The sequence below is a fragment of the Molothrus ater genome, chromosome 12 (assembly GCF_012460135.2).
Source record: "Molothrus ater isolate BHLD 08-10-18 breed brown headed cowbird chromosome 12, BPBGC_Mater_1.1, whole genome shotgun sequence".
Lineage (NCBI taxonomy): Eukaryota > Metazoa > Chordata > Aves > Passeriformes > Icteridae > Molothrus > Molothrus ater.
The window spans coordinates 20,344,597-20,370,183 of record NC_050489.2 but is presented as its reverse complement, the minus strand read 5'-3'; the positions used below and the strand labels follow the sequence as shown (position 1 = coordinate 20,370,183).

The window sequence follows — 25,587 nt, the reverse complement described above, 5'->3', positions numbered from 1 at the left end:
CTGCAAGGGATTCCTCAGGGGAATAAAGATGGAGAAGGCTCGGGGGGATCTTATCCATGTGTGGAAATTCCTGACAGGAGGCAAGAGAGGCTCCTCTCACCAGTACCCCATGACAAGACAAGAGGCAACGGGCACCAATTAAAACACATTAAATTCCATCTGAATTATCTTATCCATGAGGACAGCCAAGCACTGGCTCAGGTTGCCCAGGGTGGTTGTGGAGTCTCTGTGAGGACAGTCAGACCCTGCTGGGCATGGTCCCAGCACCAATTCCATGATCTCCAGAGGCTCCTGCCAGCCCCAAGGGCTGAGACTGAAAGCTGGCACTGCTTCCACAAGACTCACCCACATCCTCTCCCACCAGCAGAACATCTGACTCTCTTCAGAACTTTAACCTAAATCAGATTCCTGGGCTCTGCATCATTTACTTGTGAGATAAAACCAAGACTATTAGAAACTGTAATTATAAATTCCTCAGTAAATCTCCTTTAATAGGGATACACATTCCAAGGAAAGCTGCCTTTTTTACTCCCTAAGAAACAAAACATACTCAACTATTAGCTGACCTCCTCATTCCTATACTGAAAACAAAGTAAACTTTAAATGACATACAAGTCTTTCTTCACCACATACACAACCAGACTGTGGGATTTCTTGCAAATCAAGAGTCAAAAAAGAACTGAGCTGAAGTCTAGATACTCCTATTCTGCCCCAAACGGTAAGGATTTACACATCTCCACACTACAGGATCCTCACTGCAGAGGCAGAAAACTGCCAGTTAACAGAAGCTCTGGACCCTGCAGCTGATTATTCCCCAATCACCCCGTGGTGCTCCTATCCAAACTCACTGAATCCTGCTGAGTGAATCCACATGCACAAAAACCATCAGGCCTCCACACAGTGAGGGACTGAAACAACTGCAGGTAGTGTCAGTTCTTCTGAACAAGAATGGAAATGCCAACATTTGGAAACATTTTAGGACCATTCTTAAACCTCTCTCTTCCGTATCTTCACCCTCCTGGGCACTGACAGGAGCCACTGTCCATCTTCCCTGTCTGCCAAACCTCCCGACCTTCACCACAACTCAGCCTGCTTTTAGGGCCAGAACCTTGTGTTTCTTCAGCACATCACATCAGTGTCATAAACTTTGCAAGGCAACCCCAAATTCTTTCTAGTTATTTACAAAGCAATCATAAAACCCTTCCAAATGCTGAAGGACAAGTGATGGAAGGGAATGGAGAACAACTACAGAGTGTATTTATGTAAACAGTGACAACATTCCTCAGTCTGGTTAAGTGATATTCACCTCACAGATGCCTCAGAGCAATACAATATAGCAAAATAATGTGCCTGAAGTTGGACATTTACATTTTAAACACTGCTAAAGCACTGCTTGCTTTGCAAACAGCAGCTACCGGAGATTTTACTGTGTGTCCATTAGCACTTGCTATTACTACACAGCTCAAAGTTGGATCTGAGAGTTTGTTTCAGTCAGTTCCTAAAACAATTGCTAGTGACAAAGTGGCCTGACTGTTCAGCCTCATCAGTTTACTCTCTACATACCCACCGAGACAGCACACATGATAACTGCAGACATGACCACACACCTTACTGCACCTGCACTTTGGCCACTCACCAACTCCTGCTGGTGTTCACCACCACTGCTACACTTCAAAATTAGCTCAGCCATTGCCTTTTTGTAGAAAATGAAGTATTAGTTCTCTTTCACTATCCCTGGAGGTGGTTGAAGGAATGAGTGGACATGGCAATCAATAAGTGTTCTTGTCTGGTAAACAAGGTGGGGATCACTCAAAAGTTGAACTCAACCTTAGAGGTCTTTCCCAAGCTGAATGATTCTGTAAAATACATTTCATATAAAACTGCATAACCTGTGTACCAGTGCAAAAGTCAGATCAAGGCTCCAGGATGCCAACCATTTTTAGTTACAGATACCAAAAGGTAACCATGCTGTTGAAAATTTATAAGTAAAGGTCAGATGCTTCATAAAAAAAATGAAAAATTTTAACCTACAACCTCAGAAATGTACGATGAGAAAATTCTACTTCTTGACAACACTAATCTGCAATACAGAATCACAGAACCATAAGGAATGGTTTGGTTTGGAATGTACCTAAAGTTCATCTCATTCCACTCCCTGCCATGGGCAGTGACACCTTCCAATAGACCAGGCTGCTCCAAGCCTCATCCAACCTGGCCTTGGACACCTCCAGGGACAAAAGAATTGGGCAATGTATGGGGATTCTCTAACAGAAAAAATGACAACTTTCAGAGAAGGACAAAGTATCCAAAACAAGTAAAACTGGCAATCACAGACTCCAACTAGTCCTAGAACCAAAGCAGCACAGATTTCTCCAGGACAGGGCTGCCCTGCCTGCCCAGTCTCGGCACAAGGGCACCGCAAACGCTACCAAGGCACAACACCAGGAGCATTTCTGTCCATGGCAGAGCCAGCTCAGCAGTTTTAGCTCATCTGCTCCCACCTCCACCACTTGGTCCCAGTGCCCCAGAGCCCCCCTTTCCTGCCGGGACACCACTCCTTGTGCAGCTGCACAGTAACCAGACCAGGAAGCAGAACAATGTGAGAAAATCCGATCAGAAGTACAATATCCCCATTCTAGATCAGTTTCCCAATCCCATTCATCTCCCAACCACAAACAACAATTGTGCTGGCAGGATTCAGAGCACAGTCCATGGGTGAGAACAGACGGTGAGGAAAAGGGGCTGTTCAGACAGCTCTGCCACCGGAATATTCAAATTACACCCTGGAAAGCTGTGAATTCAAAGTCCTCCCCCTACCCCCAGCACCACACAATCATCTTGCAGCAACACATTCCAGAGTTTTGTTTTGAAAGCCAATGAAAGAGGAAGATTCCAAGGAGGAAAGGACATTTAAGGAAAGGCTGACGCACAAGTTTAAGAACTTTGGTTGAATCCATTTTGGTTAAGTCAGAATGTCCTGGGGGCAGCTGGCAGAGCTGCAAGGGGTGGATGGAGGGACCCATCCCTCACAGAACACTCAGCACGGCACAACCCCCGTGGCACCTTCTACCAGCTATAAAAATAAGATAAAAATTGCTTCAAAAAGAAGCCAAGTCTGATTTCTATTCCTAAAACCTGCTAGTACTAGTTCTAAAGGTCTACATTATTTTCATAAAGCATCTTTTCCAACCCTCTTTGATAATTTAGTCACTGTCTTACTAGAGTTATCCCTGGGATCACAGAAGAAGAGTTCTGGTAGGGAAAAAGAAAAATCACCAAACCCCACATGTTGTATCCCGATTCCCAGCAAACACAAATGGATTACAGTCATTTCACATTTACGCATGAAGAACGTTTGAGTTTTGGTTATATGACGTTTTTAGGGCAAAAGAGCTATTTATCAGAATACTAACATTCTTCTTGTTGCTACCAAATTCCAGGAAGTCTCTCAGTTTTACAGCCACTCCATTGTGGAAAGCAAAATGCAGGACATGAATAAAAACTTCTAACTGCACTTCTGCTACAGTGCAAAAATGCCATTTTATTAGTACACACACATTACTGGGCAACTCAAAGTGAATGTATTAGCTAAATTAATCCCATGTTTAATCAGATTTAGTCCCTGACATCTGATGAACTGCTTTAATTACAGGTTTTCACCTCTGCCTGCTGCCAACGAAGAGCCAACTTTGCTCTATTTGAATGCTGCAGATGATATTCAACCACAGGACAACCAGCCTCGAGGTTTTAGGTTTTACGCTCCAGTGATTTTTCTACTACATTACTAATCTGTATGCACATTTGGGTTGGTTTATTCCAAAAAGGACAGTGTGTTATGTAAAGATGGGAAAGAAACATACTACAGCCTAAATATTTTCAGCATGAAGTGATGCATATTTTTGTTTATATCTTTAACTTCTTAGCAGAAGATATCATCCTTCTGCAATGGTTACAAAGCATTTCTTAATTATTATACATTATTTAATATTGACTATACATTAAAAGACTGGTTTTAGTCCTTCACACAAGTCAGCTCCTCAGGGCCTGTGGATGAGCTCCAGCAACAGGCCCTGGAATCCACACTTCCCATTTCTTTCACTTTTAACAGCTACAACCAATATATGAAACATTTAGAAATCCTGCTGCAGAGACCTGCAAGTTCAATACAGTTTCACTATCATTTTAAGCCAATATAAGCTGCTGAAAGAACTAGTCCCACCTTTCCCCAAGGCCAGTTTCCACATGTCCCTTCCTTGAGTCAGCACGAGCCATTCATGAAGACCCACAGCAAACACAGGACACTCACCCCATTAAAAACCAACATTTCTCCTCCCCTTTTCCTTTGGGAAAGAAAAAGGGAGAAGCTGAGTTAATTTTAACATGATCAGCTCCCCAGTCCAGCTCACTGTGGCCACGTCAGAGCTGGCGTGAGCAGAGCCACGAGGAAAAGAGGAGCACACAGCTGCCTGAAGTGTGCACATGGGAATTCACTGGGGCTGGAGCTGCTCCTGGAAACACACCTACAGGGGCAGAAACTGCAACAGAAAGTATTGAGATACTCAAAGAAAACACTCTGCGTCCCAAGATACGCATAAATGAAAAGAAATTACTGGAATGAGTTATCAGAGCAGAGTTTACATTATGGACTCTCACTGCGGGGTGAGTTTATATTACCCACTCACACTCACCTGAGGCGTGGCGGCTTCCAGAATTTTGTTTGACTTTTTTTAATGAGAATGGGAAAACAGAATTCTTAACTGAGATGGTGGTGCAAGCCAAAACTTTTAACACATGGTGCGGGGACAGGCTGATGACGTAAGTCAGTTTGTCCAGAGAAGGGGAGAAAAAAAATCACACCACTAAAAACTCCAGCGGCTGGGTTTCCAAATGTAACTTTGCTATTTTGTTAATTGGTGCCCGCAGACTCAGCCACTTTAACTCCACCAAACCAAATGTTCTCTGTCAGAAACCCCAGCAGCTCCGCAGACCACACCAAGCTGAGGTTCCCTCAGAAGCTCAGAGCCCCCCGGCGCCCATCAGGGAGGCTCCCAAGGCCGGGATCACCAGCCACAAGCACCGGGAGCACAAGAATGCCACCGAGAGGAGAGGGACTGGCCCCAGCTCAGCCTGGGGCTGGATTCCACCCACGGGGCGGCTGTGCTGTTAAAAGCAGAGCAGTTAGAAGAAACTACTCGCTCTAACACACCCTCATCATAAATGCATATTTGTGGTTCTCTCACTGTGTTCAGACCTTTCCCTTTATCTCATCAGTTGTACTTGTACCCTGAGCCAGAGCACTTGTCCACAGGATAACTTATCTGTATCTATCTAGGAAAAAAAAAAAAGTACACTGGAGCATGTTCTGATCAGTCAGAGAACCAGTAATGCCTTTTCCTAAATTTCAGCTAAAATCACACTCACAATCACTTTGTTATTCATTCTCAAGAAGTATATTCATTGGTTCTGAAGTTCCAATTGCATTTCAACTTATCATCTCCTTGATCTTTTGTTGTGACAAAATATGAAAAGCAAAACTTGCTTTAACCTCTTTATAACCCCTGTCTGTGTTATACACCTCTGCCGTGGCATCTTGCTTGGATCAAGAGCTCACTGTGACCACAACATCCTTCCCTCGACCTCTTCCAGCTCTGAACCCATATCTCTGCACCGGAAGAAAAATACACTCTTGATTAATCAGTTTGAGACTCATTTCCAACCTGAAACACTCAACCATTCCATTAAATACAAATAAATAAAAGAGAATTCACAGTGAGATTGGGCAGTTCAGAAGTTCTGCTCAATTAACAAGTCCTTGAAGCAATTTCGTGATTTACACAAAAGCTTTTTATTTCCAATGTGTTACAAACTAACAGTGCACACTTCTCAAATATCCAGTAGGATAAATCATAACTTCAATGGGGTTTATCACCTGTATTTATAATTGAATTACCCTGTTCCAAAATACTCTTCCTACTGCTGGCACAAGGACTGAAACCAACTGGAACACATTGTGCTGGGCAACCAGAAAGCCTTGAGCCCCTCTGGTAACATCCTAAAAAAAACTTACAAGCTACCAGTGATAACTTTAAAGAGAGAGACAATGACTCTGAGCAGTTTAATTCATTAAAGTCTTTTTATTTCTCATACCTTCACCTCTTACCAACGCACAACTCAAAGTTAATGACCATATTATAGTCCTAAAAAAATTAAATCTTTACTGTTAACCTGTTAATGCTGTAACAACATTAAACTGGCTTAAACCTTCACTTCAGGGTAATAAGAGATTTTTCCATTTATTTCATTATACGGCCCCAAAATTGCTCCCCTCACCAGCTGTACTGTGGGCAGGTGTGTGCAACAAACAACTAATAAACTACTAACTGGTACTTCTAGTATCATAAACTAATAGTACTGGCTTTCAAGTCTTTTAAACACGAGAAAATGAGTTAAAAACTCTGCAGTACGTAACACTTGTCCTGATAGACTTACCCATGTTCACGTGCACTTGTCAGAGCTCAAATTCGGTATTATGAAAACAAAAATTAATCTAATTTACTTTTAAACCCACTCTATCCCCTCGGGGTCCAGCTTTCCCCAGACAATGCTGCTTTACCCCGGTGCTCGGGGATAACGCCCGGCGATGCTCCGGGCACCGGGACCCAGGACGCTCGGCTCGCCGGGCTCCGCTCCCGTTCCCACCCCAAACCAGGGCATACCGAGCCCTCCCGTTCCACCGAGCCGCGTTCCCGGGAGCCTTTACTGAGCAGCTCTGGGGGTCCGCACCCGCCCGCACTCCCCGCTAGCTCCCGCTCCAGGCCGGAGCGTGTCCGTGGCCGCGGCCGGGCAGAGCCGGGGCCGGGAGGGACCCCGGGCGGGCCGCAGCCCCCCGCCGCCGGCCCCGCCGCCGGAACCTGTCGGGACACATTCTTGCGGCGGCCGCGGCCGGGCCAGGAATGCGGCCGGGAGAGCCGGGGCGGCCCCGCGCGGCCCCGGGGCCCCTCCGGCCGCGCATCCCGGGGCGGGGGCGGCGGGCGGGCGATGCCCCGCGGGGCCCGGGGCGGCCCGGAGCGCGGGCCCGGCGGTACCGGCGCTGGCCCCCCCCACAGCCTGCCACGGTCACTCACCCTTGGAGTAGAGCGACTTGGGGGACTCGAGGTCGAGGTCGGCGCTGAGCAGAGAGATGAAGTCCGAGGGCATCGCAGCTCCGCGGCCCGGCGGGGGCGAGGGGGCGGCGGGAGGAGGGGGGGCCGGGCCGGGGGGGGGGCGCGGCTGCCTCCGCCGCGCGCGGAGCGGAGCGGAGACACGGGCCGGGAGAGTGCGCTGGGCGCACGGCGGGGCCGCGGTCGGCGGGGCGGGCGGGCGGTCGGGCCGGGGCTGCGGGAGCGGGCGGCGCTCGCAGGGCCGGTGTGCAGCGGAGCGCGCCCGACGCCGCTCCGAGCCCGCTGCGCCTGCGCGGGGCACGGGAGGGGCCGGCGGGGAACGGCGGCGGCGCGGCCGCTCTGCGCGTGCGTGAGGGAGGCCGGGGACCGGCGGGGGCGGAACGGCCGCGCGTGCGCACGCGGGGGGGCGCGGGGGAAGAGTCTGGAAGGGGAGCGGGGGGCGCGATGGAGCCTCACGGGAGAGCCCTGCCCTGAGGGGAGCCGGGGTGAGGGGAGCTCCCGGGATCGGAGACCCGGGAGGGCCCTTCAAGGGCAGCCCCAGGGTGGGCTCTGAGGGGAGCCCCCGGGGTGAGGGGCCGGGCTGGTCCCTCAGGGGAGCTCTTCGGGGGAGCGCCCCGGCGTGACGGCAGCCGGCATGGACCCTCGGGGAGTCCCCGGGATGGAGCCCGAGTGAGAGGGCGGCAGCAGCGGTTGTCCCCAGTCCCTGGGGGACATCCGCAGCCGGGGTTGTGCCTCAGGGGGCTGTGCCCCACCCTCCTCGCCCCGTGCTGGGGGTCGTGATGGCACCCCGAGGGTCACGGGCCGGCTGTGGTGCCACCAGAGCTCCATCCAGCCGCAGGGCTCCGCCATGGAAACCCACCAGGCAGAGCTGCCAAACCCGCTGGCGGTTATTGTCAAAAAAAAAAGAGCTATTTCCAAATAACATGAAAATACAAAAGTGGTGTCAACAGTGCATTATCATTGACACTGATGGCAGCTGCCTGAAGACACAAGTGCCCCACATGTGGGGAGCTGGGAGAACACAAGCAGTGCGTTCTTGAGGGGGAATTTGGGATTCCCTTTCTCTGAAAGGTCTAAGAAGGGGGAGGAGGTGTGGAAAGGTGTCCCGCACAGACGTACGATTACTTTTCCAAAGTGTCCAAAATCTGCTTTGAAAGTGGGGAAAGGATGGGAAAATAAGAAGGGTTGTGTGTGAGTGGATGGAGGTGCCAGGCGAGTGCTTAAGCTGTGAAAAATGGAGGCGGAAGGAGCTGTGAACAGCTGCCGCGTGCCTCCGGCGCCGCACAGGGTCCAGTTTCCCTGGGACACCAAAAGGTTGGCTCCCGTCCCTGCTGCTGCCAGCTCCTTGCCAGTCTGCTCTCGGATCCCAGCAAAATCTCCCTCTGAAAACACTCAGTAGCTTCCATGGCCTCGGTGCAGCCCGAGAGCCGATGGAGAACCCTTGAGCCCCATGCCTGGCTGGTCAATCGGTCACTGTGGGATGGCCACACTGGTGTCCTCACCAAGCACTTGACCACAGTCCCACACATGTGACACCACTGAGTTGGTCCTTGGAGCACTGGTGCTCTGTCCTGCCATGTTACCCTGTTCTGCTGTGTCCCCTGCCCACAGGGCACCAGGCAGTGCCCATGATGTCAGGGTGGGACACACGTGGTGTCCCTGTCTCACCAGCCTTGGCAGGGCAGTGGCAGCTGCACAGTGCGTGGTTGGTGGCATTTGAAGTCAGTTCCTCTTTCATCCCAGACAAGCTGCTTTAGTTCCTGGAGCTGTCCTGGCTTTTCATCTCCTCCACCTGACTTCATTCATGGCGTGGCAGGAGGGCACAGGACTCCAGTACATCTGTGGATTTCATCCTGTCCATCAGCCATCAGAGCTGGTGACCAGCCCCTGCCCAGAGTGTGCCATGGAAGTCTCCGAGACCCTTCCCTGGGCAGTGACAGCCGGGATGCAGCCGTCCTGGTCCCCAGGAACACTCAGTCATGGCATACTGCAGTTCTGCTGCTGTCTCAGGGTGCTCAGCACAGCTCACTTATGCATTGTTCAAGTCAGGCACGAGTGTCCTTCCTAGTTAAGTCTTCCAAAAGGGTTTGCTCTGATCACTGAGTCCCTCAGCAAAATCTCCAGGAATGGGACAGCCATGGCTTCCCTGGGCAACCTGTGCCATGGCCTCACCACCCTCACAGGGAAGAATTGATTCCCAATAGCCCATCTAACCCTACCCTATGGCAGTGGGAAGCCATTCCCCCTTGTCCTGGCACTCCAGGGTCCCTCTCCAGCTCTCTTGGAGCAGACATACTCGGGGGAGCTGAAGGGAAAGGTTCCCCTTTGGCAATCTCCAGCCTGATGACTTCAGAAGGAAAGGGGGATTCACCTGTGCCAGGCAGAGATTGCCCTGCCTTGCAAGGGAGGGAGGAATGTCTGTCCATGAGGGGAGGGAGAGCTACTGCTATGCTGGCACTACAAACCGGAATTGTTTGGGAAGCACACAGGGAAAACAATGTAAGACTGTGCTATACTCACCTCCTGTCTGAGTGTTGAGGAAGACAGAGGCTCTTGGAGAAGGTGCCACCACCAGACGGGCTGTGGTGGGGAAGGAAAACAGATCTTAGTCCTGAGAGGGAAGTGGCAGAGGGAGCACTCTGAGACAGAGTGCTCAGGGATGGAGCAGTTCAGGATGGAGAAGGTGCCTTCGGGAGGCTCAGGCATCCATGGCTGGGCAGTGACGGGACAGCACCCAAAGCCCGGGCGCTGCTGGCCCAGCAGCAGCAGCTCCACGACAGCTGCTGGAGCATGTTTGGCTGTGAAGAGCTTTGCTGAGTCCTGGGAAGGGCAGAGCTGGGACACCACAAATAACAACACAGAACAGGGGTCAAAGCAGAGAAAAAAGGAGTCCTGGTGCTCCATGGAGTGAGGCAGGAGCAGCCTGGCTGTGCAATCCCACCTGTGCTCATCCAGCCTGGGGAACCTCCAAAGCACTGCCCTGGTAAGAGCTGGAAAGGAGAGAGGCCCTGCTGCTCCCAGCATTCCAAGACAGGGAGGCAATGGGCAAAGGCCAAATTTGGAGAAAGAATTAATATTTTGGTTTTTTGGGAGGACCAAACAGTCTTGGACAATAAGAACTTAAAGGACTAAAATGATTAGTCAGTCCATGGTGCAGCACAGAGCAGCAGGACTGGGGGGAATAACCACACCAAGGCAGGTCAAGAAAGCACATGTACAAGATTCCCTGGGATCCAGTCAGAGCCATAAAACTCCTCTTGTTTTATGGGCCCCAGAACATGGAAAAGCCGTGGGAGCAGGCTGCAGCGGTTCTGTGTCATTGAGGTATTTTCTCTCTTTATTATAAAGTTCCTCTTCCTGCAGAAGCAGCCGGAGAGCAGCAGGTGTGAGGGGGAAGGAGCCTAAACCAGGATTGTGGGGACAAATTAGCAGGTGCCTGCAGAATATCACTAACCCCGTCTGCGATTCCGGAGCCGACGTAGGTGTTTTATTTTCTAGCGGTGTTAGAAAGACTGTCAGAAAATAATTAGGCTCTGTCAACAGTTCCCCTATTCCCAGATTACTTACGACTTCGACTTCCTGACTCATTAGAGCTGCCGAGGCTGGCAGGAAACCTGTTTTATAGTAATTTCTGTTAGTGGTGTCCCTGGAGGAGAGACAACACGGTGCGGGTGACACCAGCGTGTGACACCAGCGTGTGACATTGGCGTTGACTTCACCCTCGTGATGGAGGCGCCGGGGCTGTGCAGGGTGGTTACTGCTGGCAGGAGACACTGTCCCCCTGTCCCCGTGCTGGTGACAGGGAACAGGACACTTGGCTGCGGGGCCGACGCTGGGCAAGGTCCAGCTTTAGGTGCACGGGATTTGCTGTGTCCTGAAAGCATTCCTGGTTCATGAGGGTTTTAAAAACAGAGGGGACACATAAATCCCATTAACAGGGTCTTTTCATTTAATCCTGGAATAAAGCCACCATAACCTCCCTGTGCCAGAGTGGGAGCTGTCATGTGCAAACACACAAGTTGGCTGTGTCAGGACTCTTCTGGGGCCCACTGGCCCCTGAATTTTACCATCTCTGTCTCAGACACCCTGCAAATCCTCCTCAGTGCTCGGAGGAGCAGGACCATGCGCAGTACTGACCCTGCAGCGCTTGGAAGCAGATTTAAAAATAGTTCTGAAATCTTGTTTATTTCTCTGATTTTTGGATCCAATTCCTCTAGATCAAAGATAAATAAAGTTTACAGTGAGACGGTGCTTGCCAAGAACACAAAGCCCAACGTTCCTCCCCAAAACTTGCACTTCCCACTCAGTTCATGCCCTTTTTCCCTACATTATCTCAGCTGAAATCCAGGACCAAAGCAGATGTTCCGTTGATTTTCCATGCCCTTTTCCCCAGTCAGCACCTTGCTGACCTCCAGCCCCCTCCTGTGAGGCTCCAACCAGGTACTGCTGCCCTGAGGCTGCCTATGGTACCGTGAGATCCATAATTAGGCAGACTTTAAGAGCCTGATTCTGCTGACAGCCATGGGAGTGGGATGTTACATCCTTTTATAAGCAGACATGCAAATAGGACACAAAATCTATGGTCTCCATGTCATCTTTCCATTGAAAACAGCCCTCCTACACACTCCTCTCGTGGAGGTGTGAGTGTGGGAGCCCTGGGACCACAGGGCAGTGGTGCCACCATCACACACCATGTGGGTTCTTCCAGAGAAAACCCCTGCCCATGGCTGCTCTGCCACTTGCTCATGGCCCTTCCAAAGGGGTGACTGGGATTGTCAGGATGATGCAGGGAGCTGCCCTGCTGCAGTTTTTGAAACTCCCATTGTAATCACATGGAATATTGTATGGACTCAGGAGCTGCTTGTACAGTGCTTAGCCCCAAACTGCTGCTTCCCCAACACCCACAGGGACCATCGGGTCACTCAGCCACACAAGGTGCTAATCATCCTTGGCACAGGCTCAGCACCAGCTTCTGCCAAGGAGAAGATTTTTCCTCTACCAACAGGAAGGCAAATCCCTTGCCTGGCACAACTCACCAACACTGGATATTTGAGCCCTGCAACATGGGGGTTACACACTCCAGGGTAACAGGGATGGAGTAACTAAACATCCCACACCTGGGGGGAAGACAAGGTCCTGTACCTGTTTGTTTACAATAATGAGTTTATTGAACACAGCAAACACACAGCCTGGCACCTCCTGCCAGGCAGACAATCTCCAGGTACAAGAAATGGCATTTAGTGGGTGCCTGCATCACGGAACATGCACCACCTCCCCCCAGGAACACCCTCAGACCTCCCACCCCTCCTCCACAAACCATCAGCCCAATTAACAGATACATTCTGCGTCATCAAGGAACTCGGGGCGGTGGAGAGGCAGAAAGGGCTGGCACTGCATTCCCAGGCAGCCCTACCAAGCTCACATTAACCACAGGAGCTGCCTCCGTGCTCGTATTTCCAGCTCCTCACTGAACCTCTCCTCCGCAGCCCCTGAAGGGAGCGGAGCACAGCCCAGATTGAATTCCACCCACAGAGGTTTCTGCGGGGTGAAAGCTGAGACGGCTTTGTCCCGGCATTGTGCGGAGGGAGAGCTGGCGGCAAACAGGGGCTGTGCGGGGTCAGCGTGGGGACAGAGCTGAGCTGCCTCTGGGATCCTTACAGAGTGAGTAAACAAGCTCTGCTAATGCCTCCCTCGCTGCCCGAGCCCTTTCACACCTGTGGGACCCATCTCTGAGCCAGGAAGGGAATGAGAAGAGACAGCGTCACCACACCAGAGGACACCTGGAAGCACTGGGGTCTCTCCAGCCACCTCCATCCCAGACATGCTGCCCCTTGTCATTAATGGAGAAGGGAGGAGACTTCAATGTGGCTTCTGCAAATACATCTCAAGCACCCTGAGGTCTGTGAGGAGCTGGCACATGTGCAGATAGAGGCTACTTGGGGTCCCACAAGGCACTGGACAAGGATCTTACCAGCTCCAAGAAGCCTTGGAACAAGACTGAGTCTCCCCTGGCCAATTAATCCATTAAGAGGAAAAAAAGGTTCCGTAACCTATGGGAATTGACAGGCAACTTCCCCAGCAATGGACCATCAAGAGCTCAGAGCAAGGGTCAATAATGGCAAGAAGTTCTTTAGAGCAACCAAAATGCAACTGAATGTAGAACACTGCCAGGAAAAGGGTATTAAAAAAAAAGTCTAAATCCAGGTAAAAGTGTTGCCTATGGAGAAAACAGGTGTGTTTCCAGCATCACACCTGCCCCGTTCCTCAGGCAAGCCTGGTGCTCCTGGATCCAAACTAGCTGACCTTTGTGGAATCTTACACTGCCCTGAACAACCTCAACTCAGCAGGGTGATACTGTTGCCAACATGTGCCTTCCAGCTTCAAAACCTTTCCCTAATACAGAATCCACTCTAAACTTCCCCAAACTGAGTTCATGTTCACAATTCTGTGTTAAATGTGAAGCCCTGGCAGCGCTCTTACTCCAAGGTCCCTGGCCTTCAGTTTTAAAAAGCAGACTGTAGGTCTACATCCAAGAATTTCTTCTACACAACCTGTGGAGGACACGGTAGTTTTGTGGAAGAGAGAAGAATCCCCATAACCCATGGGAGGTTTTCACAGCAGGACCCCAGGGTATCACTGCCCTTTCTGCTGCAATCCCAGGGGTGATCAGCTGTGCTGGAGGTCTGGATTGGGAGCCAGTGTCAGTGGCACAGCCCTGCTGAAGGGCAGTGGGCACCAGGACACCACTTCCCTTTATTGAGCAGACCCCAAAGCCCCAGATCAGTGTACTGGAAGAGCTGGGAAGGTTCCTGCCTCAGCACAGGAAGCAAACTGTGCACTGTCTGCTCTTCAAGGCCGACTGCACAACACACAAAAACAGGGCAAGAGGGAAATACTCTTCTCTATTCCCAGACAAAACCAGCATTATCCACAAATCCCAAATGCATTTCTTTTCCCTTTTCATTTTGGGAGAACAGACCACATTTAATTGTTTCCCCCATCTGGTGCACATTCACAGTACGTAAGAATGAGTTTAGTTTCCCATACATGTGTCAGATCATGACCTCAGGGAGAAAGAAGAATCTGCATTTCCAGAAGCCACATGCCAGTTCCCACTGGCTCTGCCACGCACAGCACGAAACACCCAAACCAACCAGGGTTCAGTATAAGTTGTTCACAGGATATGCATTCCAAAGGGACAAGTACAAATATTACAAAATGAACGGAATCACTTTTAAAATCCATGTATTTGTTTAACCGTTAAAAACAGACAGGAACACAAAGAGGTGGCCAAACCAACAACTCCCTGCCGCTCCAGTTAGTGCTGCCTGCACGCTCTGGGAATGTTCTTGCAGAACCAAACTCTGGACATCCTTTCTGGCAAGGGCTGGAGACAACTGGCAGATGATTCCTGACTGTGTGAAGGGCTGAGGCAGAGCCACAGGCCCAGGGCAGCTCTTTGATGGTGTCTGGCTTAACGCAAAGGCATTGAGAGAAAAGGTTGTCTGGGGTAATGTCAGAGAGCGAGAGAGAGCGAGAGAGAGCGTGAGGGACACCACACCAAGGGCAGGGAATAACAGAAGTTCCTCTTTCCCTGCCACTGCAAGAGGGAAGTACAACAGATCTGTGGGTCCCAGAGTTAGGATAAAGTTTGGAATTAGCTTGGTCCCATGGATATCAACATCACTTGACAGAGTCAGAGCTAAAAGCAAGGCAGGAAGGCTAAGGGCAGCAGAACTCCACGTGTTGCACACACACACACTCTCTCTCCCTCTTTTCAGGCTGTCTGAAGCCCCAGCAAGGCCAGCTCAGGAGCTTTTCCCATCTGCCATGTAATAACGATACATTAAACCTAAGACCAGTGCTCCAAAGATGGGGATCAGCCATGTCGACCAGAAACTACAGGGAGAGAAAAAGAACAACAAACTAGAATGTGCACACCACAGAAACCAGAAGAAAGCACCTAGTTAATCATCCATCCCCAATATTCATCCCTTGTTACACATCCAGGGAATGCCTGGGAGCTGTACCCACAGGCTGGCCCCTAACCATGGCCACAGCTGGGGCAGGCCCCACTGTCCCCAGGCCCGGGCTCTGCCAGCCCCCACGGGAGGCCCAGGAGTGGCCTCGTGCCTTATAAAATAGCAGCTGGATGGCTGCAGTTTCCAGCTTGGCACATCCAGAGACCAGTGGGGGGGGTTTGTTGTCGGTTTGGTTTTATTTTCCTTAAATAAGTCAGGCTGTAATTTGTGTTGTACAAACAACACTGTTGACTCAAGGATGGCAACGGCTACAGCTGTGCCCCAGTAAATCTGCCTTGCTCAGACTCCAGAGGCTCACCCTCAGCAGCCTCCTGAACAAAACCTCCTGCGTGAGCTGCAGGAGACCAGGGCCCTGAGCTGGTTTTATGGATTTTCAACTAGACTGGGCTGATCATGGTAAAATCCTCCAAAAACCCAGCCATCACTGTGTTGTGCCACCCCTGGGCCCACAGCGACCACCCAAACACCCGCTGTGGTTACAGAGATGCAGCCAGTGCTGTGCAACACCAGCACAGGGGCAGAGAATTCCAAACTGGCATGCTGGTTCTGCCCAGCGCAGAGCAGGGCCGGGCTCACATCCAGCAAGGGAGGTGCACACTCTGGCACATGCTTTGGAGGATCTGCTTGCCAGGACACTGCAGCACATCCCCAGGGATTTTCCTGCCCTTTGGAGTTAACACGCAGCTCTACAAACAGGGTCCCATCCCCTCCATTTCTCACTCTTATTTTCAGGAGATACTATACCTGGTTTGGCCTGAGGATGTCCTACTTGAATTCTGGAGGAGGAAAGAGTGAGTTAGCAGGGGAACAAAGAAACATTAAACGTGTGCTAATAAGACAAGCCTGAACGTGTGATTACAAATTCAGAGGGAAAATAACCTTCCTCTCCCAAGCACCCCCTGTCACCAGCGTGGCTGCTTTTGGGGATGTTTGCTGTCATCTTCATGTTCTTTCCATCAATCCAATCGGTCCCACCCAGGCACCAGCTTCATGCTGGAACTTGCACCCCTCTCAAAATAAGGCCTTGCTTATTGCATCACAGTTTTGGGGTGGTTTTGTGCTTCCCCCTTATTTATTTGTACATTACTGAGTCTCTCTCTTGCTGCCATCTTTAAATTACACTGGAACCTCCTTTAATACAGATGATGCACTCTGGAGAGAGCCCTCAGCTGTGCATAACCTGCTGGATTTACTGATCAGAAGAGAAAAACACTGGAATAAAGTATTTAACTCAGATCCAAGAGAGCTACTCTGATCATCATTGATTTCTGTGCACATTTTCAGCATGTGTTTATGAACTGGAGTTGAATGAAACAATAAATTTTAAGGTGAATATGTACATCATCACACAGCTCCATATCTAAGCATAGGCTTTACCCAGCCTGAGTTATCCTTGATTTCTCTGCAGACAGTTCCCTTCTGGATTCCTGCTGCTCTGCAAGTGGTCCTGCTCAGAGGAACATCTCCTGAAAGCCTTGTTGAAGGCAGAGCTGTGCCCTGTGCAGGCCTCCCAGCCCAGCCAGCTGCGAGGCACATGTTTACCTCCCAGCTGGGATTCTATTTATTGCCTTTTCCCTCTCCCCATCCCTTCCAAAGGCATTTTTGCAACACTCTGCCCTGTTCTACTCCAGGAGTACCTGAGTGTTAAGCAACACCACTGATCCCTGAGGCAGTTAACAGAGAATTCCTGTTTGCCAGCCAGCCCCTGTTGCTGTCTCCTGGCTCGGAGGGAACAACAAGGAAACCAGTTCCGTGGTCAGGACACAGCCAGAAATGCAAAAAATGGTCTGTGGCTCAAGGTGTGGAAAAAACATCACTGCTGCCAGCAGAGAAAGGGCACAAAAACTCACTTCCAATTCCACACTGAGGTGCCCACTGATGTTCAGAACAAAAACAAAGGTAGAATTTGCTTGGGAAATTTATTCGTGTGTAGTTTGCGTAAACATAAAGCCACAAGCTCCACAGGAAAAAAGAGTGGGGAAAAAAGCCTCCAAAAGACGTGACATTAAATAAAAGCAGAAAACTGAAATGCTGAGAGCTTACCTTAGAACCTTCCTTTTCACGATCACTCTGTCAGGCAGAAAAAGAAGAAGAAAGAGGTAAGTGCTGACTTCAAAGGGAGGCTGCAGCCTTTCTGAGGGAATTGTTCTGTACAAAGGTAATTGCCTGGGCTCAGTTTTCAAACAAGTCCTTCCTTGGCACCCAAAGGCAGGCAGAAAGGTGTCTGTGCCCCTGGGAACTCTCACCCTCCTGAGCTCAAATTTACAAGGCAAAGGTGGATTATGCTTCCACCAGCTACAGAGGGAACCCATGAATTCAGCCTCAGTGCCCCGATTTAAATGAAGCGAGAAATCTGTTCTGAATGGTGGGAGGAGAAGACTAATTTAGTTCAGTTTCCCCAACAGAAACCCTGGACAACACAGGGACTGCCTGAGCCCCTCAACTACTGACTTATTTCCCAAGACACAGCCTGGAATCTTTGTTTGGGGGTTACACTCACCAGTGGAGGCACTCACCGGGTGGACCTCTCCAATGTAGTACTGCTTCAGCATTTCCCTGGCATCTGTGGAATGCCCCACATCTTCAAAGCTCTCAGTGGCATCTCTGCCAGCTTGCTCAAGCAACACCTCTTCTCCACCTGGGTGCTGGAAGAGAAGATCCAGGTGAGCCCAGGGCTGGATGCAGAAAGGCAGTGAGGATTCCTTCCTCCCAACCCCACTGCTGGATGCCTCAAGCAGCACCATCAATAAAATCTGCCAGAGGTTCAAGTGTCCAACCTCTCCTCAGGAATTCACAGACACCACTGGAGGAAAGGATATTCTACTTCTTCAGGTACTACAAAAATGATGTTTGGCTGACTCTGCACATGGATGTGCAATACTGAACTTGATCCCGTGTGCAACCACCAGTGACATGGGGGGAGGAAATCATGAAGTACCACAAAAATGATACTGTTTAATATCATACAGTGATTTCAGAGATCCAGAGCCACAACAGCCAAATCCCCAGGAGCTCCACAGTGGCAGTGCCACTGCTGTGGGTGGCAGCAGTCACAGCTGACTCTCAGTGGGATGAAGTGGCACAAATCCCGGGTGTGGCTCTGCTGTCCCTGGTGGGCTGGGCTCTGTCCACTGTCAATGTGGCAGTTCCAGGCACAGCCTGGCAATGGAAAGCACAAACCACAGGCCTAGCAAAGGCCAATCCTTTACAGCCTGAGTGTGAACCACCAGCTAATCCAGTTACACCCATAAAGTGGTCACACGTCCCAGGGCACTCACAGGGACTAACCCAGTGTTCCAGGCCTTCAGGCAAGCAGCCCTGAACCGGAGAAGAGACGCTGGGGCTACATTTCAGATCAAAGGACCAACACACCTGCTTCTCTCTGTCACATCCTTCTCTTCCCACAGACACAGAGCAGTTGCCACCCCCCCTCTTCCTTCAGTTTGTCTGCTTTTGCTGCCAAAAGTCTGAATATTCCCTCCAGGCCATCCCACCTCGTACAAAACACAGGGTGGACACAAAACAGCCCCCTTGGTGGCTGCAGTGGGCTGCTGCAGGCAATCCTGCAATCCTCATATCAGAGCTCTTTATTTGGAATTGTCCTTTATTGTCCAGGTATGTCACCAAACTAACACAGAGCTTCCTCAGGAGCCACAAAGGGCAAAGTGGAAGGACACAGTTTGTCACAGGCAGTTACCAGGTGGCTGAGCTCCATGGCTCATTCCCTGTGTCCAGCTGCAGTTCTGGCTGCCCCTTCTCCCACACCAACCCTCAGGCTCACTGATCCCAGAGGAGTCAGATCAGGGACTGCTGGATGCTATCTGCTCACACTGCTCAGAACAGCTGTCCAGTTTCCAGCTAAGATCCACTGAAAAGCTGCCCATTCATCTGAGAGGTTTAGAATAACTCCTTAGGGTTGCCTCACCAGAAATCTCATACTTCAGACAGGAAAATACCTGCATTTTAAGCAGACAACCTTCTTTTCCTAATAATTCACCCTAGAAGGATAGAAAAAACCCTGCAGCAACAGGGAACATGCAGTGGATCTTTCAGTGACATCCAATCTCTCCACAGCCAAGAGACAAGAGGAAGAATAAAATTCAAGAGAGAAGGAGAACAGTAAAGTTCACTCTTCTTTACATCTCTGGCTCTGAAGCCTTTCTATGCACTTGCTAAATCCACAATTATTTATTCGTGCACATCTGTCTTTTACTGCAATCTCCAAGCCTAAAAGAAAAAGACCTTCAAAATATTTTGGCATCTCCTGTTTCTGAAGGGCTCTGTCCTCCAGACAGCACCTCTGCAGCCAAACAATTCCCACCTTGTCCTAGCCCAGCAAACATAAACCCAGACTATTTGTACAGGAAGTCACGGACTCTGCCACAAAACTGCCCAAAGCTGCAGCTCAGCTGCTGCAGGAAAACATGGAAACAGTGGTGCAAAGTGTGGGGGGGAGGAAGATTACTTCAGGGGAAACAATGGCTGGAAAATGTCCCTTTCTGACAAGAAACAGCCAAAAGCAAACCAGAAGGAGAGAAGTGACAATAAAACTGGGTTCTCTGTGTCACTGGACCCTCAGCACACAGAGAGTAACAGTGACTTGGAACTGAGGGCACACAGCAAAGGCCTCCGAGAGCACATCCCAAACCTCCCCAGGGAGAGAGCCTGGAGTCCCCTCCCCACAAACCCCAAGAACCTGTCTGCAAATGTCTGGCTGGGAACTGCTGGTGCAGACCTGCTGGAGACACAAAGGAGCTCAGCAGCAACACTAAGCTCCAGGACTAATTAGATCACTGTGCCAGGTAAGAGATAAGAACACCAGGTTGAGGAGGGGTGAAACTTTCATCCCTAGTGCTCAGAGTTAAAGAAATAAACCAGGAGAGGGAAGAGTATTCCTGTGCAATAATCATGTGCCAGCACCATCCAAGCCAGAACCAAGGACGAGCAGTCACCTGGAGGAATGACCCACACATCCTGCACAGCGCTGGTGTAAGGCAGGGAAAAGGTTTTCCAAAAACATCTCTGCCAAGCTGGGGCAAGTCAGCATGAGGAAACTCAGGTGCCTGGTGCTCCTCCTTCTCCTGAAGAACACTATACCTGAAAGCAACTGAGCCATTTGGGTCAGTGCTAGCACAACCCAGGCTCCTTCCAGCTGGGAACTGGAAATGGATTCCTGCTCACACTTATCAGGGGGATCAGGAACAGCAGCATGTGCTGAGACACGGAGCTGTGGGGGCTGCTGTGGCTTGTGGGCTCAGATAACAGACACAAGAGCTTCCTGGAGAAATGTGGATCTCCACACTCCCCTAGTCATATGTGAAAATGGACAGAAACTGTATCCCTCCAGCAGGACCATAAATAAGTCTCTTAGAGATTGTGCACAAGTTAAAAGCTCAGATTTTGATACTGTTGTGGTGAAGTGTGAGCCTGACAGACCCCAGAGCTCCTGCAGGAGGTACAGCTGCCTCCCTCCACCCCCAAGCACCCAGCCTGCTGCTCCAGCCACAGCCTGCACGTGCTTATCTAGAGCACTGCAACCAGGAGCAGTGACAGGTACCCTGGTGTGGTCCACTTACCCAGATCCGGGACAAAATAGATCAGCATAAGGCTCTCTTAGATTTTAAAATAATCCCATTCCATTTCAGGCACTCAGAGGCTCTCTGAAGCACAGGAGATTGCACCTCCCAGGAACACCTGCAGCACTTCAGCTGCTGTCTTTGCACATCTCCTGGATTTGGATTGTGTTCTTACAATTCAGTAAATTTTGTTATGTGACAAAATGAAGAAGATGTCTTCTTACTCCTATTACACATAATGTGAACTGGAAACTTTAACTGGCCTACACTTCCAGCAGCACATGGATCTCGGGTTGGCTGACCTGCAGTGTGTAATTTGCAGGAATTGTGAAGCCAAATTCAGCCTTTCAGCGGTGACTTCTTCAGGATTGCACAACCCCACCCACAGAACGTGCCAGCACTCTCAGCAATGCCAGCCAGATCTGTGAGCAAAGGCCAGGAAGGGCACCCAGCAGCTCCTGCTCCAGTGACCACACGGGGCAGGGGGACACACGACAGGCCCTGAGCTCTGCAGCTCCAGCTGCCCAGGGAACTGCAGCTCCAGAGCAGACTGGCACTGCTGGGCAGCTCCAGAGCAGACTGGCACTGCTGGGCAGCTCCAGAGCAGACTGGCACTGCTGGCTCCCAGTGCTCTGCAGCTCCAGACTGGCACTGCTGGTTCCAGAGGCTGCACGGTGCTCCCCAGCACTCCAGAGGGTAACACATACAAAGAGGATTTTTGCCAATAAATTAGGCCTTGATCTCCAGCTCCCCTGTGTCACTCTTGCCACAAGGCGTGTGCACAGCCCAGCGTTGTGTCAGCCACGCTGGCACAGCTCAACAGTGCCCTTATTCTTCTCCCTCTCCCTCGTCCAAGCAGGTCCTTTATGTCAGAAAAACGCAAATGGGAAAAAGGGCCTGGAAAGGACAGAGTGAAATATCATCTCAGGGTGAAACACCATCTCAAGGTGACACTCAGGGCACTGCTAAGCCTGGCAGGGACTGAAGTGTTTTTCTGGGCTCACTTATAATTCCAAAGGTGCCCCAAGGAGCAGGTCCCAGGCTCCATCTTAGAGAGAACATCGAGGTGAAGACTCAACCTCCCTGCAGTGTCCCCACTCTGAATCACAGCAGAGACAAGTGTAAGATGAGATTCACAGCTCCTGCAGTTGCTCCAGCTCATTCTGGCTCTTCCTAAACTCCAACCCAGCATTTTCTTATTCGGCAACCAGCTGTGAATGGCTTTTCCAAGTTTTTGCCTGGTCTTCCCCTGCACCTACTTAGCCTCTGTGCACCCACAACTCCCTCCCACCAAACTGTCCTGCTTCCACCTTGCACATCTCATCCCCCAAACTGCTCTGCCTGGAGAAGAGGGGGCTTGGGGGGACCCTCTGCCTGTCCACAGCTCCCTGACAGGAGGGGACAGCTAGGGGGCTCAGGCTCTGCTCCAGGGAACAGGGACAGGACAAGGGGAAACAGCTTCAAGCTGTGCCAGGGGAGGCTCAGGGTGGACATCATCAGGAATTTCATAGCGGAAAAGATTCTTCATTGGCAGGGGCTGCCCAGGGAGGGCTGGAGTCTCCATCCCTGGAGGTGGCACTCAGTGCTGGGGACAAGGTGGGGATTGGCACAGCTTGGACTCCGTGGTCTGGGAGGGATTTTCCAGCCTGGACAATTCTGTGATTTGGTCATTTTCTGGACCCAAAGAAGAAACCAGATTGTGTTCAACATCATAAATAAATAGTGAAAGCTGCAGAGCAAGGCACAGCCTCCAGCTGCCAGGTGATCAGCCCCTCCTGCCTGATGCACCAGTACCCTCTGTCACTCCACAGCACACAGGCTTCAACCACGTGGGCCTGGAGGGAAACCAGAGTTGAATTCAGTCCAGCAGAACCAACAAGCTGTAACAAGTGCATTTCAATGAAGTGTCTTCTTTGGAGCTGGTTCAGCCCAACCTTTGTACATTGCCCTGCAAATGCCACAAAGTCTCTCCTGTTATTTTAAACTGGGATAAACCCCTTAGAAATTTTAATAGAACCACAGAATCATAGAATATTCTGAGCTGGAAGGGACCCACAGGGATCATCAAGTTCAACCCCAGCCCTGCACAGACCGCCCAACAATCCCACCCTGGGCATCCCTGGCAGGGCTGTCCAAACTCTCCTGGAGCTCTGGCAGCCTCGGGGCTGGGACCATTCCCTGGGGAGCCTGGGCAGTGCCCAGCACCCTCTGGGGGAAGAACCTTTCCTCATCTCCACCCTAAATTTCCCCTAGCACAACTTCATGCCATTCCCACCCATGGCATTATTATTTTGTTACTGTTTATTCCCACTCCATTCCCAGCTCTCAACAGTTAGGACACCACTCTCAACCTTCTCAAAATCAGAACACAAACGCAGTGAGTCTTGAAGGATTTTCTGTCCCTACAGTCAAGGGAAGCGGAGATTTGGCAGAAGCTGCATTGTGTGCAAAGCCCTGGTGCGCGGTCCCTCGGGCAAGGAGCAGAGTGGTGGCTGCGGTGTCACTGTCACCTCCTCCTCCGAGTTCTGGGGTGCCTCTGCAGCCCTCACAGCCAAAGTGCCCCGATCCCGCTCACCCTTGCAGATGCGGAGTGAGGCCCGGTGACTGAAGGAAACCTCCCCGGGCCCTGCCTGAACAGATTCCCCGGGAACCCTGGAATGGCCTCAGAGGAGCCCAGCACAGCCCCTGCCCCCGGCTGCCCACCGCGACCCGCCATCCCGTCCGTCCCTCGGAAGCAGAGGCGCGGTCATGAGGCCCGGCCGGAGGCAGAGCCCGCACGACCCGGCCCAGCCCGGCCCGGGGAGCTGCCCCCGGGACACCGGGACCGCCTCGAACCCGGGCCGGGCCTGCGCGCCCCCTCCTCTCGCACCTGGCCCCGGCATCTCTGTCCCCAGGACAGCCCCCAGCCCTGAAGGGCCCTCCCGCCCCTCTGGGCCTCACAGACCCCCCGGCTCTCCCCGCTCCCCGCAGGGCCGGGCCGGGCAGCCCCACTGCAGGCCTCACCTCCTCCAGGAACCGGGTGACATCGTAGACGCGCCCGTGGATCACCAGCCAGGCCTCACGGCTGGAGTTCCGCTTCGCCACCTCCTCCAGGGTGAACACGGGCGCGGGCCCGTCCCCAGCCGCCGCCGCCGCCGCGGCCTCTCCGCGCCGCCCGCCCTCCATGCTGCCCGGCGCGGCTCCGCGGAACGCGCGGCCTGACCCGCGCCGGCCGCCGTAGTGATGGGAACGCCCTGCGCGGGTTCCGTCGTGCTCGGGGACCAATAGGGAGCAAGCCAGAAGGGGGGGCACTGCCAGCACAGCCAATGGGAGAGCGCGGCGGTGGCCGTGGGCCAATGGGAAGCGGCCGGAGCGAAAGGCGGGAAACGGCGCGCGAGCGTCGCCTCTGAGGCGGCACCGGGATCGGGACCTCAGCCCCGGCTCCCCCCTCGCCCCCGGCTCCCCCTTAGCCCCGGCTCCCCCTTAGCCCCGGGCCCGTCAGGCCCCGCTCCCCCCTCAGCTCCGGGCCCGTCAGTCCCCCCTCCACCCTCAGTCCCGGCTCCCCCCTTAGCCCCGGGCCCGTCAGGCCCCGCTCCCCCCTCAGCCCCCGTTCCCTTCAGCCCCCATTCCCCCAGTACTGGCTCCGAGCCGCCCTGTTACCACCGTGCCCATCAGCAACCCGCCCTCAGCTTTTCCAGTGTCCCTTGCAGTTCTTCCTGCATGTTTATAAAACAGGTGTGATCCCACAGCCTCGGAACGGAGCCGGTGACAGTGCAGCACATTCCCAGGCCTTGACTCCCCAGGTTCCAAAGCAAAGTTCACATCCAAGCCTGACGAGTAGCGCTGGGGAATTCTCTCCTCCCTCCAGGCACGTGGAGCACGGTCAGGGTCAGAGGCCGCTCAGAAGCACAGGGACCCGAGTCACTCATGAGCCCCGTGGTTTCCCTTTGTGAACTGGCATTTGTGGAATTTATTTCCTTGCACTTGCAGCACAGGTACGGGGCTGGGCGGTGCATGTTTGTTTAACAAGTGCTGAGGAGGCAGAAGGAGAGCCCAGCCGGTCACAAATCCCTCTAAAGGGAGCTCAGGTGAAGTTCTCTGTTTGGACAAGGCCATACATTCACCTCTCCAGATATTGGGATGTAAAAGGCTCAGCCTGTTCTGAAACCTCTCCACAGTCACCTAGTCAATATTAAATATTAAATATTGAGCTGCTGCTCCTTTTGATCCCTTCTGTCTACCTTTTCCCAGTCATCAGGGCCGTTTCCCTGATTCTGTGTGTAATCCAGGATTTTGTGTGTTTCCAGCTCCTTGTTGTGCCAGGCAGCCCCACTCTTGGCACCTCTCCAAACCAATGTCTTTCCTTCTAGATTCTTCCCTTTCCTTCTAGATCCAGCCCAGTTCCAATGGGATGAGTTACCTTTGCTCAGATTGGTTCAGAGTTTCTGTAATCTACTTCATGGGTTTCTTAGTAAGAGCCTTTGTGCTTCCTCCTCTCCATCCCTCATGCCCGGAGGGTTTCTCTGTGGGTTTTCAAAGAAATCTCATGACCCTCCTCCACATTTCCCTTGTCCCCTGTTCCATTGCTCCACTGCTTTTCTAAGGCCAGAATGGTCCTGGAAGGGACCTTAGAGCTCCCCCAGTGCCACCCCTGCCATGGCAGGGACACCTCCCACTGTCCCAGGTGCTCCCAGCCCCAGTGTCCAGCCTGGCCTTGGGCACTGCCAGGGATGCAGGGCAGCCCCGGCTGCTGTGGGAGCTGCTGTCCTGTCTGGTGCTCCAGCACAGAGCCTGCTGACCAGGGACCCTGGTGCTTTTCCTGTTCTGTTT

The 25,587-nt window shown here is 51.9% G+C and overlaps 2 protein-coding genes across 3 annotated transcripts in view; both read right to left on the bottom strand.

Annotated features, from left to right (window-relative positions):
- Nucleotides 1-7,362, bottom strand: part of NFAT5 (nuclear factor of activated T cells 5) — a 54,415-nt gene extending 47,053 nt beyond the window's left edge. Inside the window, exon 1 of one of the 2 annotated variants that reach the window (XM_036390626.2) lies at nt 7,125-7,362. In XM_036390626.2, the coding sequence (XP_036246519.1) occupies nt 7,125-7,197 (73 nt within the window). In that variant the 5' untranslated portion in view covers nt 7,198-7,362. The remainder of the gene's footprint in view (nt 1-7,124) is intronic. The other variant, XM_036390625.2, reaches the window with a different exon arrangement.
- Nucleotides 7,363-12,305: 4,943 nt separating this feature from the next.
- LOC118691200 (cytochrome b5) lies at nt 12,306-23,975 on the bottom strand. The gene is made up of 5 exons (XM_036390312.2): nt 23,782-23,975; nt 17,719-17,847; nt 17,246-17,272; nt 15,947-15,978; nt 12,306-15,059 (listed from the first exon to the last, which is right to left on the bottom strand). The coding sequence occupies exons 1-5, from the start codon at nt 23,941-23,943 to the stop codon at nt 14,969-14,971; spliced, it is 441 nt and encodes a 146-aa protein (XP_036246205.1). The 5' UTR covers nt 23,944-23,975; the 3' UTR covers nt 12,306-14,968.
- Between the last annotated feature and the right edge of the window lie 1,612 nt (nt 23,976-25,587).